This window comes from Mixophyes fleayi, chromosome 9, assembly GCF_038048845.1.
Source record: "Mixophyes fleayi isolate aMixFle1 chromosome 9, aMixFle1.hap1, whole genome shotgun sequence".
NCBI lineage: Eukaryota > Metazoa > Chordata > Amphibia > Anura > Limnodynastidae > Mixophyes > Mixophyes fleayi.
In genome coordinates, this window is record NC_134410.1 from 76496564 (window position 1) to 76515923 (window position 19360).

Here is a 19360-nt window from a genome sequence, read left to right on the forward strand (position 1 = left end):
AACAATACAGTGATCAATATTGAAGGATTGTAGCTTGAACATATGTAGTGACATACAATAGTACAAGTATGGTAAGTGAGAAAATTTATATACTCAGGTATCCCAATTCTGATTTCTTTATGTCCAATCCTACAGAGTCTCTATATTCCGAGTGTATCTGAACTTATCCAACTCCATACATATCATGTCCCTCAGTAGAGGGTCCGTTAGGATATGCAAATGATAGAAAACCGCAGTCAGCATCAATTACGAGTACCCCGAGTGAAAAAAATCTACTACTTACACATGAGTAAGATGAATCGCTCCTATCTCTGTATGGTTGGAAGGAGTCAGCTGTCGATGTTGAATACTAAACTAAAGTAGGCGGGATAGGTACATATGTAGAACGGGACGCTCGTATTGCCAGGTTCTCCACAAAGCTAACAGGCGGGGCAGCCGATTCCAACACAAATAACTTGATTGGATCAAATGTTCATTACAACTGTCACAAATAACAGTATAAATTATTGTACAAATGTCCGAAGGGTCATCTCTCGTCTCCCTCCTTCCTCCGGGCTGACAGCTTGCACTCCCCGATCATATTGCAGCAAGCTTGGTATAAAAGCCGACAGCAGAGCAATCCGGCACTGTGATGGACGTCACTTAAAACATACTTGCCAACTCTCCCTGAATGTCAGGGAGACTCCCTGAAATAGGGGTGATCTCCCTCACTCCCTGAAGAGTCTGGCATTCTCCCTGATGCTGAGCCAGTACAAGCCGTGGTTGGCTTCGCCATCTGTGGCACGATTACACGGTTCAGAAATTGTGTCCTATGTCCATGTATTGATGCCTATGGAGGTGGCCATTTTCATGGAGACCAAGATTTAATCAAAGACTGACAGATAAGACAACATAACTTCAGTAATGGAGACAAAAATGTAAAAGACACTTCAGTCTCTAGAGAGACTGAAGTGTCTAGAGAGAGTGGCTTTTCTTTAACGCATAGTTGCCTACTCTCCCGGAATGTCTTTGAGACTCCTGCATTTCTGGGAGACCTCCCGGGAGAGCAGGGCAACCTCCTGGTTCTCGCCCCCGCAATAGATAAAGTGGCGGGGGGCAAGGCTTAATGACGCAAATATTGTGTCATCTTAGCCCCACCCCCTGCTGTAATTGGCCAAAATTGTGACAATCATTTAGGGGGCTGGGCCAAAATGATGCGATTTGTCAAGCCCCGCCCCTGCACGCCCACCTCCCCCGGGATCTCCCTGAAGCCAACAAGGAAAAGTTGGCAAGTATGACTTAAAATGGCGACAGTTACATTGCAGCTATTAAGGTGGTAATGCGAGGACCTGGCACCTGCACAATGTCTAAGCCTTAGTAGAAAACATTATGCAGACACCCTGTATTTTTGTAGTCAAATAATGTACCCCACCTGTAGTGTGTCCCCAGCCTAATTCTATATGGATAAAACTCTTTGCTATCTCCCGTTATTGTTTCTCTAAATATATCCACTAAAAAAAATTTCCTGGAAAAATTATCTTGTGTGTATGCTGTATTTGTTGTTAATTTGTGTTAGGGAGAACTGTGCAGAAGTGTGTGTCTATGTCCCTAGATTGGGTCTGTTTATATTATGAAGTGTCCTTTTTGGTCAATGAAATTGTTGATGATATGAGTAAACCAAATTTATCTCGTGTTACTACAGAAATTCTCACTACTAAAAAAACTGACCTGGGAGTCACAACTGCTGCAGAAACTACCATTATAACAGGTAAAATAGCTATCCACATTTTCTCTATATTTTATCAACTGGGAAATAAATCTGTATTTTATATTTATCTATAATGTAACTGTAGTTGTTTGAAATTGAAAGGTCATTTAGGAACGGCAAAATCTGTGCACCCATAATGCTAGTGTAAGTGAGCAAGTGCGCCTATTTGTCTTCCAGGTGCGTTTTTCTAGGTGCACACCTACTTCCCAAACTTGTAAAAATTGCAGCAAATGTGTTATGTCCCTAGGTTTGTGGGGTTAGTGGACAGATCTAAAATGGCTTAAGTTAGGAAAAGTAAAAATGTCACATCCAAGTCCAGCCTACTATCAGTTTTGGACCACCCCTTTATTCATCTCACCTTTTTTGTTTTTCCCTAAAATAGTGCTCAGTTTGCCTCAATTGTGGCTTAGATAATTATGAGAGTGAGGAGACAATGGGTCTGTCTTAACAACATGTAACTATGCACAGTGTACCCCTTTATAAGCATTGGGACATAACTTGATGTACATAACTTATATGGTCGATTTGTGGGTTAATGCCCTTAATCTGTATTTACTAAGGAATGTCCTCAACCTGCCCAGTTCCTTCCATTGGTAGGTAAAATCTGCTGCACCTCTGCAAACACTGTCCGCTTGGCTGCAGATCCATTTGCTTTTCTGCAAAACTAGGCATAGTTGGCTAAATGTAGACACATTACAGAAGAAGAATTATTGTTGTGCAAGATTTGGGTTCTTAAATTACCTTTTCTAAAATGTACTACAACTATCCATAAAGAGCAATGACAATAACGATGTCAAATTAGCTGGCTGACACATAATAAAAACATTGGACAAAATACATTCATTTTGCAGTGTGTGTAACTTGAAAGGACCACTAAATTCCAAATTTGAGGTTTTGTATAAAAATTATGAAGGGACTAGACATTGTTCCTTAATATCCATAGTTTCCACTACAGCGCTCTTTGAAGTATACCTTAATAGATTATTACCAGGAGCAAATGCAGGATTTCTAGAGATGGGTTTACATTCCACACTGCCAGAGTGTACGAACAGGGTGTGGCTATCATTTGAGACAGTGCTAGGCTGCACTCCATCTCTTGCCATCCCCTTCAAACACATGGGCAATGGTAGCCAACTGTCCTGATTTTGTTGAGGCAGTCCCATTTTCATGAGACTGTCCTGCTCATTCAGGACTTTGTTCTGACTGCATGGATAGTTGGGATGGATGTCCTGCTTCACAGTGTACGGCTTATTAATGGTGATCTGCTTGCATCTAATTGTAGTGCATGTTGCTTGCCCTTAATGAGCAGAACAGTGTGAAGCAGGACATACCTCCCAACTATCATAGCGGTTGGGACAAAGTCCTGTCTGAGTATGATTGTCACACAAAATCAAGACTGTCCCACCAGAATCAAGACAGTTGGCAGCTGTGCTGTGCTCTCCTACCCTTTCTTGTAGTTTTCACTACCTGCAGCTGCTGGTCTCTTAAGCTCAGTTGTGCTTGTCTGGATCCTGAAATGTTGGAGCCCTGTTTGGTAAAAAGGGAGATACACAAAATATGGAAATTCTAGCAGTGAATGTGCCCATTTAGGCCTCCCTCTCCCAACCACCCCAGATGCTAAATCAATAGGAAGTACATTTAATAATTAGGCCTCCCTAACTGAAACCAGCACAATATTAAATTAATAGGCATATTTATTTAATTTGAATACTATTTCCTCTCTACAAGCCCCGAAATTGAATTAAAAGTGTTCACATTTAATAAACAGACCTAATTTCTCTGTACCAGCCCTGGTATTAAAATAATAGGATTCACATTTAATAAATAGACCAAACTATTAGCCCCAACATTAAATAAATAGCACTCAGAATTAATAGATAGACCAATACCCCCCATGCTCTGACACTAAATTAATGGTACTTATATCTAAAAAATACACCTATTTCACCCCAAAATTAAATAATTAATATTCAAATTGTAAAAATTAAACCCATTTACTCCCAAATTGCCCAAATATTAAATAATTGGTATTCACAATTAATGAGTCCCACATTAAATTAATAAGCACCAAACCACCCTAGAATAAATAAAATAATGCAATCACACCTCCTTAAATTAATAGTCATTACTACGACCCAACTATTAAATTAAATAGTCCTCACTATGAAATAAATTGCCTCACACCAATAAATTAATATTTCCCACCCACTATTAAATGATTACTACCCACTACCGACCCTCTTCATTAAATTAACACCAGGAGGTAAATGTATCAATCTCTGGTTTCTTCAACTCGCGGGAGTTCAGCGAGATGACAGCTAAAATTTAAAGCAGCGCTGCCTTGAAACGGGAAACTTGCCTTTACAAGGCAGCACCGCTTTTAATTTTAGCTGTCATCTCGCCGAACTCCCGCGAGTTGAAGATACCGGAGATTGATACATTTACCCTCAAGCCTCCAACCTTACAATAAGTTCTCACTTACCTTCTTCCCTTTGGATCTGTATATATCAGAGGTAAACCCTCTCTGCCTCTCATATTTTCTGGACAGGGCGCATACTGCAGACGGGTCAGAACGGATCTGTAGATCCGTGGCTGGTCCCTAAGAAGGGGACCAGCCTGACAATGAGTCCTGGATGGAGGGGTGGAGGGATTCCAGGCAACTGTAATCCCCTCCAAGTGCATGCCTGGCTTCCTCCTTACTCTGTTATGAACAGCTGAAGCCACCTACAACATATTTTGGACATGTCCAAATAGGGAAAAATGCAGGTCAAACAACACTAATTTAACTACAAGCATGGTACTGGACATTATCACTTCTGAGCACTTTATTGGACTTTACTTTAGATCTTACTGACCACCTTGTTAAAAATTGATGTTAATAGGGATATTACTGTCCATTATCAGTACTGGCCACTATGACATTATGGCGTCCTCGACCTACTGAGAAACCTCCCAGCTGAGGTTTATGGCCAATGTGCCCCTGGTTATGAAGGTTCTTTACTAATATTGGTATCACAATCCAGCACTTACCTGAGCCTGCGTGATGTGTGTGCATGACAGGTTTAGTCAAAAACAACCACCTGATTTGTTTAAAAATTATTAAAACTCTCTCCGTCTATCCCATACACTAATTTTGCCTTACCAATTATGCCACCACCAAGGTTTGGTTTGAAGCATTAACACTCTTACTCAGAAAGTCTTTGGTTCTTTATCTAAATTAATCTATCACAACTTACTAAAAAGAAATAAACAAATAATGGTACAATAATGAATAATCACATTTCTTCCTGTTGGGAGAGCATGAATTCCCTGGTACACTTCACACTATGAAATTGACTCCCAGAAATGAAAATATTTTAGATTTACAAGACATTTTAAACATTCTTCAGGTGCCCACAGCCCTGCTTCCACCGTGATGTCAGAACCAGAGAATCTGTGTTCATGAAAATGTTTATGACCATTTTCTTAAAACTAAAGATGAGCGGGCTCGGATTATCGCAATCCGAGCCCACCCGAACAGTGCGGATCCGAGGGCGATCCGAGCACTGTTCGGAGAAACAGTGAAAACGAGGCTCAGACTCCAAATCCCGCCGTCGGATCTCGCGATACTCGGATTCTATAAATTCCCTGCTTGCCGCCGCCATCTTCAGTCGGGCATTGATCAGGATAGCGTGAGGTTGGGTTTTTAGTGGTGCTGTGTCCTTCTCCTCTGTCCTGCTGAGTCCAGTGGTGCTTTGTCCTGTGCTCTGTCCTGCTAAGTCCAGTGGTGCTTTGTCCTGTGCTCTGTCCTGCTGAGTCCAGTGGTGCTTTGTCCAGTGCTCTGTCCTGCTGAGTCCAGTGGTGCTGTGTCCTGTGCCCTGTCCTGCTGAGTCCAGTGGTGCTGTGTCCTGTGCTCTGTCCTGCTAAGTCCATTGTTATAAAAAAATTATAAAAAAATTATACAAAAATAATAAAAAAATTATAAAAAAATTGTAAAAAAAGTATAAAAAAAATTCTACTACAATATCTAACTACGTTCACTGTTCCTGCAGTCCAGAAATATTAGTACTGCAATATTTAACTACGTTCACTGTTCCTGCAGTCCAGAAATATTATTAATTCAATATTAAACTATGTTCACTGTTCCTGCAGTCCAGAAAAATTAGTACAGCAATATTAAACTACGTTCACTGTTCCTGCAGTCCAGAAATATTATTACTTCGATATTAAACTACGTTCACTGTTCCTGCAGTAAATAAAAATTAGTACTGCAATATTAAACTACGTTCACTGTTCCTGCAGTCCAGAAATATTATTACTTCGATATTAGACTGCGTTCACTGTTCCTGCAGTCCAGAAGTATTATTACTGCAATATTAAACTACGTTCACTGTTCCTGCAGTCCAGAAATATTATTACTTCGATATTAAACTACGTTCACTGTTCCTGCAGTCCAGAAATATTATTACTTTGATATTAAACTACGTTCACTGTTTCTGCAGTAAAGAAAAATGAGTACTGCAATATTAAACTACGTTCACTGTTCCTGCAGTCCAGAAATATTATTACTTCAATATTAAACTACGTTCACTGTTCCTGCAGTCCAGAAATATTATTACTTCAATATTAAACTACGTTCACTGTTTCTGCAGTCCAGAAATATTATTACTTCGATATTAAACTACGTTCACTGTTCCTGCAGTCCAGAAATATTATTACTTCGATATTAAACTACGTTCACTGTTCCTGCAGTCCAGAAATATTATTACTTCGATATTAAACTACGTTCACTGTTCCTGCAGTAAAGAAAAATTAGTACTGCAATATTTAACTACGTTCACTGTTCCTGCAGTCAAAAAAAAATAGTACTGCAATATTTAACTACGTTCACTGTTCCTGCAGTCAAAAAAAATTAGTACTGCAATATTTAACTACGTTCACTGTTCCTGCAGTCAAAAATTGTTAAAGTGCGCATGTCCTATTTCACCAACATAAGGGTGGGTGGGAGGGCCCAAGGACAATTCCATCTTGCACCTCTATTTTTGGCATTATGTGCTCTTTGGGGCCTAGCTTTTCACACTGCCATCCTGTCTGCCACTGCAGTGCCACTCCTAGATGGGCCACGTGTTTGTGCCGCCCACTTGTGTCGCTTAGCTTAGACATCCAGCTATCTCGGTGCAACCTTTTGGCCTAAAAACAATATTGTGAGGTGTGAGGTGTTCAGAATGGACTGGAAATTAGTGGAAATGATTGTTATTGAATGTTATTGAGGTTAATAATAGCGTAGGAGTGAAAAAAAAAACGGTTTTTAGCACTTTTTATGCTTTTTTAAAAAGAAATCAGAACCCAAAACCCTAAATCAGAACCAAAACCTAGAGTGGGGTGTTTTGGCAAAACAAATCAGAACCCAAAACCTCAAGCTAATCAGAACCCAAAACCCAAAACCCAAAACACTAAAAGTGGCCGATGCACACCCCTACTTAAAATACCTTTCAAGTCAGAGATTCTTTACACTGGCCTAATTTCTTATCAGATATTCCTAAAAAGATATTACCCCCACACAACAGGTCATACATTTCCCTTAATTTACATATCAGACATGACTCCTGTAAGTATGATTTGAGAAAATATGACATTTTCCTGTGTCCTTATTTCCCTTTTTTTTTCAAGCTAAGTTTCTTATAGAAAGTTTCACTCACACAAACATAAGGGTTTAGCCTTGTAAAATATATATTTTGACCTACTACTAGTGAGTACAGATTATCCATTTTCAGTTTGTTGCCATTGGGTCTGATTCAGAGTGAGACGTATGCATGTTTGCATAGCGTATCTTTGTTTTATTTTTTTTTGTACTACACATGCTCAGAAAGTAAACGTACACAGCTGCAAGTGAAGAGGTGTCCTAACAGGACAATGTACAGTAAGCAGTGGCGCACGCAGGGGGGGTTTCTGGGTCTCCAGAAACCCCTCCCCTCCGCTAACAAAGTGCTCCTACATAAAGCACTGTACTATATAGAAGCCGCGGCGCTGTCAAAGAAGCGTACGCGGCGGTGCTGTATTGTTTACAGCACCGCCACGGACGCTTCTTTGACAGCGCCACGGCTGCTGTATAGTACAGTGCTGCCAAAACGGAGCTGCATGCCCCCCCCCCTAACAATCCTGCGTGCACCCCTGGTAAGGGTGTGTTCGAACAATCGTATATGAATTTAGACTGGAATATAGTCGCGGATACGGCTGAAAAAACAGTTTAATTCTAGGTATTCAGGGGCAGGTGTAAGTAGCAGATGATGATGATGATGACAAACACCCGAACATGCGAAATGCTTGTAAATTAGCGGTTTGCAAATGATGTACAGATGCTTACTGATAGGTTGCTCAGCCATAGATTAGGATTTATTGTATCAAAGATAAAAAAATATTATTCTTTTATGTGCGCATGTCGGGAAGTTGTTCCTGCTGTATTAGCTAAGTTATTCAAGTTTAAATGATGCTTCATAACAATTGCATTTATAACATATAAAATAAAAGTTTTTGTACATGTTAGCAAGTTGGACGTAAGTGTCTGAATGGTGTGATGTTGTCAAGCAGATGCATGTGCTTCTTATTCAGTATGCAACTATTTCAATTGCAATTTATGAATAAGCTTGCCTTCCAATATGAATTAGGCCCATTGTGTTTTTTTTTTTACAATTTGCATAGATATCAGATATCTTTGGACCTGCATGGCTGCATAGTATACATTTGAGAAAGTTACGCTTAAAGCATATCACATGCCCTCCCACAAGGGGCAGGCTGAGCTAGTGGGGCATCTGGGCCACCTGTCAGTTATTTCCTTTAAAATGTGCCTAATAGGCTGCTCAGTTGGGTCTTGCCCCCCTGAGCTAAAATTTGCCAGCCCTCCCCTGCTTCCCACCCCCAAAAAATACAAAACAAAAAAACAGTTGTAGCGCAGCCTGTATAGGTATTGCATAAATGGCAAGAATCGTGGGGTCCCCTCAGAAATACCAATAATAGCACTTGGTTATGCCAGCCAAGGCCGGTGGTACTATAGCAGAAAAACCTGCAGCATGGAATCCTCCTGTCATAAAACCCAACCCTAGGCCAGTCATCATGGGTCTGAATTTACTAGGGGGATCTGTCCCACAAAAAAAGCGTACCCCTAGGAAACAGCTATTCCCACACCCCTGGCTGGTGGATGTGGGTTAATAATAAAAGTTAAAGAAAAATAAAAGCAATTTTCCATAGTGAACTACAGGTCCCAGTATGATCTGCTGATCTTAAAGTCCTTGGGGGTGTTGGATCTTGTAGTACTATTAGTGCTAATAAAGATCTGCAAGTGCCAGCATGGCCTGCCATTTAGGGCCCTCTGGGACTTCTGGGACTTCTAGTGCCTCTTGGAAAAATGTTTTAAAAAAGACACAGACAGCCTGACAACGAAAACACCTAGTTTTTGGTTATGGCAAGGAGAATAAAGGAGATGAATTAAATTACAACTTAAAAGATTGTGAATGGAACTTAGTTTATTGTAGTGAGTACAGGAGAATGGAGAGAGATAATTGGGAATGGGAATAAGATGGAGGCAAGTACGCAAGGGAGGGCAAGATTTGGGAAGAAAGGAGGGGTGGGTTGAGTTGGAGTGTGGAGTTTATTGTGGTGAGTGTGGGTTGGTGAGAAGTGTGCAGGTGCTGACTGGCAGACTGTAGCCCATGGGGCAAGCACACAGCACTGGCCCATAAGTAGTGGCCCATCCTTAAAGGGTTGTTTTTGGTACAATATATATTTATCAATATAAATTAGAGATGGGCGGGCTTGGTTCCCCGAGAACCGAACCCACCCGAACTTTGGGTATCCGAGTACCGAGCCAAGCAGCCTCGGTACTCTCCCGCCTGCTCGAAATCCAAATCGAGGCCGAACGTCATCGTGACGTCTTCGGATCTCGGAGCTTGGTACTCGCGATACTTGAATATTATAAATACACGCCTCCACAGCAATCCAACGCCATTTGACAGATGGAGAGAGCCGGGTGTAGTCAAGGCTGATTAGAGCAGGGACAGAGAATACAATATTCTGATTCCAAAATCGCTAGAGATAAGAGGTTGATAGAGGAGTTTTTTTGTTTTTTTTCAATATTTGGCACTCAAAGTGCTTTTGGGGTGTCCCCCATAATTGTGCATAAATATTTCTGGCTGTCAAAATTACTATCTGTCAGCAGTATCTACCAAATAATTTTTAGCACTCCCCAGTGTTTTTGGGGTGTCCCCCATAATTGTGCCTACATATTTCTGGCTGTCAAAATTAGTATCTGTCAGAAGTATCTAGCAAATAATTGTTAGCACTCCCCAGTGCTTTTGGGGTGTCCTCCATAATTGTGCATAAATATTTCTGGCTGTCAAAAGTCATATTTGTTAGCAGTATCTACCAAATAATTTTTAGCACTCCCCAGTGCTTTTGGGTGTCCCCCATAATTGTGCATAAATATTTCTGGCTGTCAAAAGTCATATTTGTCAGCAGTATCTACCAAATAATTTTTAGCACTCCCCAGTGCTTTTGGGGTGTCCCCCATTCTTTTGCATTAATTTTTGTGGCTGTCAAAAGTCATATTTGTCAGCAGTATCTAAAACAATTTGTAGCACTTCAAGTGTGTTGGGCTCATAATGGATTCTAAGCAGTCCACATATGAGCAAAATCAGCAACCAGGTTCTGTCACCAGTCCTGATGGTAGTGTTCCCAGTACGTCATCTGGGAAAGGCGATGTCAAACTACACAGTCTTTTGAAATCAGTCAAAAAAACACACACCCAAAAATTTTTTACCATGTTGTAGCGAAAAAGAAGTGTAACTGAGTAAAAGTTAAGTGCCGATAAAAAACAAATTGCCAACATGCCATTCTACACATGCAGTGGCAAAGAGAGAATGAGACCTTCACCTTTGTCTATTAGTGGCAGATCAAAAAATGTTACCGAGCCTACAAGTGGTGCACAAGTACTGTTACGCGTGAAAGCCAAGCTGCAAGAAAACAATAAGGCATTAGAGGATAATGTATGCTCTGAATCAGAAATGACACCAATCCCTGGGGAGAGTCCATCCACCAGTGGTATGTCTAATCGTGAGCATTCTGTTAGTGACAGTGTACCCATAAAGAAGGTTCCTTTCAGCAGTTCTGCTGATGTGTGCCTTAACAGCCCGAGTGTAGTCGGTGATACACCAATTGAGGATGCCACTTTTGAATTAGAAGAGGATGAGGGGGAGATTTGTGTAGGCGACGAGGGCACTAATGATGATGTTGATGATTATGATGCAGACAGATACCAAATTGCCTTTCTCAATTTCTATCTATATTCTAGACTCTATAACGGCTGAATAGTTTACTATTTTACTCCTAGTGGAGAGGGGATCTGATGCAGACAGATACCAAACTACCGTGGTCCATTTATTTTTACTTTTTATTCCACAGTCTATGCAGGCTGTTTTTTTTCTATTCAACCACAAGTGGAGGGCGGGGGGAGGGGGGGCATAGATAGCCACCAAACTACCGTGGGCCATTTATTTTCACTTTCTAATTCCACAGTTTATGCAGGCTGCTTTTTTTCTATTCAACTACAAGTGGAGGGCGGGATGGGCGTTATAGATAGCCACCAAACTACTGTGGTCCATTTATTTTTAATTCGACAGTCTATGCAGGCTGTTTTTTTTCAAAGATGAAGAGGAAGACAACCAGGTTTGTGTGGAGAATTAAGGACGGCCTACCAGGGATTAATTTGTTTTCTTCCTAATTTATTAGCTTTAGAATTACCTTACTTATCCAAGAAACAGGTGGAGCACTAAATTAGGTTATTTTATGCACAAAAACATTGATTTTTAAACAAAATTGCAAAACAAAACCAAACAAAACCAAAACCAAAACACGCAAGGGCGGTTTTGCAAAACCAAAACCAAAACACGAAGGTAATCCAGATCCAAAACCAAAACACGGGTTCAGTGACCATCTCTAATATAAATAGAGGCTATATTAGGGTTGCTTAATCCAGCTTTACTTTATTATTATAAATGATAAGTCTTAAATGATAAAAATAAATAATGCATAAATATATATATATATATATATATATATATATATATATATATATATATATACCTGGCTAATTATAATAGAATTTATCAAAATGCAAATGTTTGCTTTAATAACCTCGGGGTATATTTACTAAACTGTGTGCTTGAATAAGTGGATATGTTGTCTATAGCAACCAATCAGATTCTAGCTGTCATTTTGTAGAATGTACTAAATAAATACCAGCTAAAAGCTGATTGGTTGCTATTGGCAACATCCCCACTTTTTCAAACCCGCAGTTTATTAAATATACCCCCTGATGTTTTTGCTAGCAAAAGGGCTTGTCTTTGCATTGCCCTATATACTAACAGGGTTATTAATCGTTTTAGGGTTAATCTAAACCAAATAATATTAGGGATGGTAGAGCAATAGGTGGAAATCTGATACCCTGCCCCAGAGCTGGATTAAGGCTCTGGGGGGCCCCGGGCACTTTAGACAGGGTAACCCCTATGATGTAACATGGTTATCATTTTAGACAAATACATAGGCAATACTGTGTGCACTACTGTTAGGTGCACACAGTTCTGCCTTCACAAGCAGTACGCAGTGAAGTGGGACTTAATCCCCAAATGTCCTAAGTGAAACAGTCACCCAAATTCGGAACTGTGCCACCAGATTCAGGACAGATGAAAGACCTGTTCTTGTCACTTTCACCACTTGTGGCTGCTGGTTTCTTTAGCTCATTTGCTGGTTGTCTGGATCCTGGAATATTGGATGCCCTATTTGGAAAAAATGGGTACATAAAATTGAGAAAACTCCAACCAGCCCCAATGTAAAATCAAAAGCACCAACGTTTTATAATTAGGCCTCCCTCCAGCCCCAACATTAAAATAATAATATTCACATTTGCTAAATAGATCTATTTCCCTCCAACCAACCTCGACATTAAATAGCAAACAAATGTATTAAATAGCTCTACTTCCCTCCAATCAGCTCTAATATTAAATTAATAGTATTCCCATTTGATATATAATTGCATTTACATTTAACAAATATAACCATTTTACACAACCATGTCCGGCATTAAATAATTCATATTCACATGTAATAAATAACCCTTCTGCCGAAAATCAGCCCCATATTCAATTAATATCATCAAAAAAGCCCAGCATTAAATTAAATTAAAGGTACGGTCACCTAACCTTAAATTAATAGGCCCGACTACTAAATGAAATAGCCCTACCATCACCCCACAAATAATTAGCGCCCACCTGCACTTAAATAGCCTAACTCCCACACTATATTAAGACCTCCCTTCCCTCACCCACTATATTGACACACTGGCCCCCACTCACACACACTATATTAACACACTGGCCCCCACTGCCACACACTATATTAACACACTGGCTCCCACTCACACATACTATATTAACACACTGGCTCCCACTCACATACACACTATATCACACTTGCCTACTCTCCCGGATTTTCCGGGAGGCTCACGAATTTCGGGGAGTCCCGGACTCTCTGAAGAGTTGGCAGCCCTCCCGGAACCTAAAAAATTACGAAGTTCACGGCATTTAATATGGGGATAGGGCTTAATTGGTAATTAAGCCCCATCCTCTGCTATTAAATGTCGTGAATTAAGGCATTTCATTGAGGGGGTGTGGCTATAGAGACGCAAAGACGTCACCACACCTCCTCCTACCCCTATCACATGACCTGTGGTCCTGGAGGACAGAGTCTCAAAGTCGGCAACTATGCACTATATTATACTGGCCCCCACTCACACACACATTATATTAACACACTGGCCCCCACTCTCAGACACACTATAGTAACACACTGGCCCCCACTCTCACACACACTGACCCCCACTCTCACACACACTATATCAACACACTGGCCCGCACTCTCACACACACTGGCCCCCACTCTCACTCACACTATATTAAAACACTGACCCCCACACACACTATATTAACACACTGGCCCCCACACACACTATATTAACACACTGGCCCACACTCACACACACACTATATTAACACACTGGCCACCACTCACACACACACTATATTAACACACTGGCCCCCACTCTCACACACTATATTAACACACTGGCCACACACACACTATATTAACACTCTGCACACATTATATTAGCATACTGCACACACACTTTATTAACATACTATACACACAATATATTAACATTCCCCCCACACTTACCTTGTTCCCTCCGTGCGCACTGTCTGCAGCACTTCTCACATGGGACAGCTCCTGTCATGTGGTGCACGACCCATGTGACAGCTAGGCTCTCACAGATAGGCCACATGTAGGGGAGGGGAGACAGATCAGGAGCATCCGCGGCCAATATTAAAGGTGGCTGGTCCCAGAGAAAGGGCCAGCCGCCAGTCAGTCCACTGGCCCAAAATAGATTATTTCTGTCCAAACCCAGCCCGCCCCTTGAAGTGTGAGTAAGGGGGAGAAGAATGTGTCATAGGAAGTGAGGTAGAACGGACAAGAAATATTGTGAGACTTGGGGAACCTGTGGGAAGTTAAGTGTCTAGTGAGGCAAGTAAGTGAGAGGAGGAGATATAATGTTGAGGGAACAGGGATGGGTAGGAGGTCATGTGGTACATGAAGGGGTAGTTGATGTGGAGGGGAATATTTCTCAAGCCGCTGAGCAGAGAGGGTGAACAGGGTAGGGAACATTGTGAAAGATGAAGATGAGGAGATGAAGAATAACGCAAGTTAGAGAAAAGAATTTCAGAGCGGCATACAGCGATAAGATACATCAAGGCGATAGGACATTAGCCAGAGGTGGTAGGGTGAAAAGTGAAAGGGAAGTGATGAGGGTGTGAACAGTGAGGCATAAAAGAGGCAGAGCAAATTGGGGAGAATAAGAATTGTGTGGGTTAAGCTCCAGACTAAATCTAGGTTAAGATCCAATTAAAATTCTTCATACTAAAGATGACATACAGTACTTTAAATTTAATATGAAAGCATAATTGAATATTACAGTCAATTACTATAAAACTAATGTATAGTAACATTGAATATGTATTTGACATTATTTAAAAAACATCTTGTGCATATTGGTGTTTTCTGGGCTATTTTCACTAAATACACTCTGCCATCTTTTAAGCTGGTTTCTATCACCTGTATTATAGGGGTTATCTTGTATAGTAGGGGATTACAAGGTTTTTGAGTTGTGTTTTTGGTTCTGGCTAAGACTAGTATGAAATTTCTAGTATATAGTTATATGAAACAAGTTATCTGAGCAGCTATTAGTACATAGTTTCAGAATTTAATAGAGATGCTCGGGCTTGGTTCTCCGAGAACCGCACCCACCTGAACTTTGCCGATCCGAGTACCGATCAATACTTTCGCACGCCCTCGGAAGTGAAGACAAGGCAAAACGTCATTGTTGCGTCATCGGATCTCGCGAGTTTTGGATTCTATACCGCCCTCCATAACAATCCAGCGCTATTTCACAGAGAGACACAGAATGGGTAGCACATTTCTTGGCAGTCTCTAGTGCAGTTGGACAGAATCATATCTAAAACAAAAAGAGGAGGGGTGCCAGTTTTCTTAAAAGTCTCCAGTGACATTTTACTGAGTTATAGCTCACACAGAAACAGGAGAGGTTCATTGCTCCATTGCTAATTGTCATTTCGGAAATAGAAATAATAGGACAGTCAGTGTTCTTCAAAATCTGCAGTCACATTGTACTGTGTTATTATAGCTCATACAGACACAGGAGATGCCCTAGTTTTGTTGCCAGTCTACAGTCTACGTGGCATTGCTCCATTGCTAATTGTCAATGATGAAATAGAAATAATAGGACTGTCAGTGTTCTTCAAAATCTGCAGTCACATTGTACTGTGTTATTATAGCTCACAACAATAACAACAAGCAATCCAGCATCAGCTAGATCCTGACACCTGCAATCTACACCCACAACACCTTCCTCATTAATATTCTCAGTAGCGATCGGAGTTATTCCTGCATTCAAGTTGCTAAGGCTAGATGACTCCTCCACTATTCAGAATTCCTTAGAAGAATTCTTGAGCATCTCACTGCTGCTACTGCTGCTGCTGGTGGAACTTCATATAAGAAGCAGACCAAGAAGAAGACTACTAGTAGTTTACAACAATTGACTGCTAAACAATCCTATGCAAGAGGAAGCAAGTATGAAAGCTGTCACCCAGTCGCAAAGCGGATCACAGACGCCATGGCGGCTATGCTAGTATAAGATCTGCTTCCAAAATCCACTTTTAATGCAGCTATTATTAATGCAGCTGGCCTTAGACAGTTTATTGAGGTCTTGTGTCCCTGTTACCAAATTCCATCACAACACCATTTTACTAGAAAAGTTTTTCCGCACTTCTACTAGAAGGTTTGTAAAAATTTAATTATTGGGCTACAAAAGCCATTCTTCCCACTCTACACTTAACCGCAGATATGTGGACAAGCGGAACTGGGCAAACTAAAGATTATATGACTGTGAAGCCCATTGGGTTGGTGATTCGCCTTCACCAGCAGGAACAGCAGCATCATGTACCAAAGTGCATCACATTTTTCAGAGGCAGGCTACTCTGTGTATCACCGGCTTCACCAAGAGGCATACTGCTGACAAATTATTACAAAAACTAAGGGATGTCATTGCAACATGGCTTATCCTGCTTGGTCTCTCCTTAGGATATGTCATTTCTGATAACGCCACCAACATTGTGAGAGCATTACAGCTGGGTGAATTTTATCACATTCCAAGCTTTTAAAAAATGACAGGGACATACAGGAGATGCTGTCTATGGCCCATAAAATATCTGGACATTTCCAGCATTCGGCAACAGCATGTAGGAGATTGCAGCAGCTACAAGAGCAATTTAATTTGCCCTGCCACCAACTGAAGCAAAGGGTGGTAACAAAGTGGAATTCCACCCTATATATGATTCTGAGGATGGTGAAACAGCGGAAAGCCAACCATGCTTACTCCACAAACCATGACATTGGGAAAGATGGGGGGATGTCTTTTGCTTTAGCACAGTGGAGAATACTTTCCGTGTTGTGTAAGGTGCTGAAACCATTCAAAGTAGTCACCTGTAAAGTGAGTTCAGACACTTCTAGCTTGAGCCAAGTGATTCCCTTAATTAGACTTTTCAAAAAGAAGCTTGAGAAACTGAAGGAGGAGATGAAACAAAGCAAATACCCCAAATTTGTCGGACTTGTAGATCAAGTTCTTTATTCGCTTCGTCAGGATGCAAGACTTATCAAAATCTTGAAATCGGATCACCACATTTTGGTGACTGTGCTTGATCCTAGTTTAACTGCTATGTCTTCTCTTTGTTTCCATCTGACCCAGATCTGAAAAGATGCAAGGAGCTCCTGGTGAGCAAGATGACAGCTCAAGTGTTAAGTGACAGGATGGCGTCTCCTCCTTCAGTTTCTCAGTCAACTGCTGTCAGGAAAAAAGTTAGCTTTCCCAAGGGACCTAGGGATGATGCAGATGATACAACATTTTGACATCTGGAACTAGATTTACTAAACTGCGGGTTTGAAAAAGTGAAGATGTTGCCATTTGACTCAACAAATGAAGAGGAAATTTCTACTCTCTTCTTATCCTCCTACTCTACCTCCTGTCCTCTTGATCCCTTTTCCTCGCAAAATGGTAGATCCCTGTCTCCTGCGCTCATTTCACTTCTAACTAAAATCTGTAATCTCTCGCTCTCTACTGGCATCTTTCCATCACTTTACAAGCATTACTCCTATTCTAAAAAAAACAAGATTCCGACCCAAACTCTCTCTCAAATTACCGTCCCATCTCTCACCTGCCGTGCCCCTCAAAGCTTCTAGAGAGACTTGTCTACACTCGCCTCAGACGCTTCCTTTCCGCAAACAACCTGTTGGATCCTCTTCAGTCCGGCTTTCGTTCTCAACACTCTAGAGACTGCATTGACTAAGGTTGTCAATGATCTGATCACTGCTAAACCTAGATGCCAATACTCTTTCTCCTAATTCTCCTGGATCCTGCATTTGACACCGTTGACCACTCACTTCTCATACAAACACTGCAATCCCTAGGACTTCAAGACACTGTTCTATCCTGGTTCTCACCCTACCTTTCTAATCGCTCGTTCACTGTTAATTTCTCTGGGGCCACCTCTGCTCTGCTTCCATTATCAGTTGGAGTACCGCAAGGCTCAGTGCTAGGTCCTCTGCTGTTCTCTATCTATACCGCTTCTCTTGGAAATCTAATAAGTTCCTTTGGATTTCAATCTCATCTCTGTGCGGATGATACCCAAATTTATCTATCCTCTCCTGATCTCTCGACACCTGTGTTGTCCAATGTAACTGACTGTCTTTCTGCCATTTCATCTTCGATGTCCGCTCGCCATCTCAAACTTAATCTTTCTAAAACAGAGTTAATAATATTCCCACCCACCAACAAGAGCACACCTGACATTTCTATCTCTGTTGATAACATGACCATAAATCCCACCCCGCTAGCTCTCTGCCTAGGTGTAATCCTTGACTCACACCTATCCTTTGTTCCCCACATTGACTCCATATCTAAATCATGTTACGTACATCTAAAAAACATTTCCAGAATTCACACATATCTCACACAAGACACTGCAAAAACCTTAATTCATGCACTTATCATTTCCCGCATTGACTATTGCAATTCCCTCCTTACTAGTCTTCCCAAAAACAGATTCAAACCCCTACAATCTATTTTGAACGCTGTGGCAAGATTGATTTTCCCTGCAAATCGTTATTCCTCTGTTGAATCACTCTGTATGTCTCTACACTGGTTGCCTGTTTTCTACCGAATCCAATATAAAATACTTTTACTAACCTACAAGGCTTATTTTTTTTTTTTTTAACGGTATAAAGACACACCTATTTATTTTCTTTGGTCTCTTAGCTGTTCTTTAAACTGGACATTTTTATTGTCCTGCCTCAGGGCCTCCTCTGTATTATTCTTCTGAAGCGCAGTGTATCTCTCATCTCTCATGTACAGGCTCTCTTAAATCCGGTATCTCATCCGGTGGGTCAAACATGACAGATTCCATACTGCCCACATGTTCCATGTCACAGTCTATCTGAAGCAGATCTAAAGTCACTCCAGTTGTAATATCCCTTCCTGTGTCTACATAAGTTTGGCAGTTCTTCAGCTATTGGTAGCTTGTTTTGTGGGGGCCCAAACAAACCAAGCACTTCAGGCACAAAAGTGGCACTCCTTGTCGCTGGAGTGCTTGGTTTGTTAAATTGTACATGTGCTTTTCAATATCTTACATAAGAGTGGGTGGAAGGGCTCAAGGACAATTCCATCTTGCACCACTTTTCTTTACTGCCACTGCTGTGTGGCATTGTTTCCTAGATGTGCTATTAACTGCCGTATGTTTGTGTTGTGGCTCTGTCGCTTAGCATCCAGCCAGGTCGCTGCAGTCTTTGTCCGAAAGTGTCTGAAAATAATATTGTGACCTGTGAGGTGGTCAAAATTGACTGGAAATGACTGGAAACTAGTGTTATTGAGGTTAATAATAATGTAGGAACAAAAAAGAGCAAAAT

General features: G+C 41.1%; 1 protein-coding gene across 10 annotated transcripts in view; it reads left to right on the forward strand.

The window, feature by feature from the left end:
- The window catches only part of VSIG4 (V-set and immunoglobulin domain containing 4), a 112688-nt gene that overhangs the window by 35040 nt on the left and 58288 nt on the right, over positions 1 to 19360 (forward strand). For 5 of the 10 annotated variants that reach the window (XM_075184544.1, XM_075184548.1, XM_075184549.1 and 2 more), the window contains one exon: positions 1682 to 1747. The exons of the other annotated variants lie outside the window; for them this stretch is intronic. In XM_075184544.1, coding sequence (XP_075040645.1) covers positions 1682 to 1747 — 66 coding nt within the window. The remainder of the gene's footprint in view (positions 1 to 1681; positions 1748 to 19360) is intronic. 10 annotated transcript variants of the gene reach the window in all.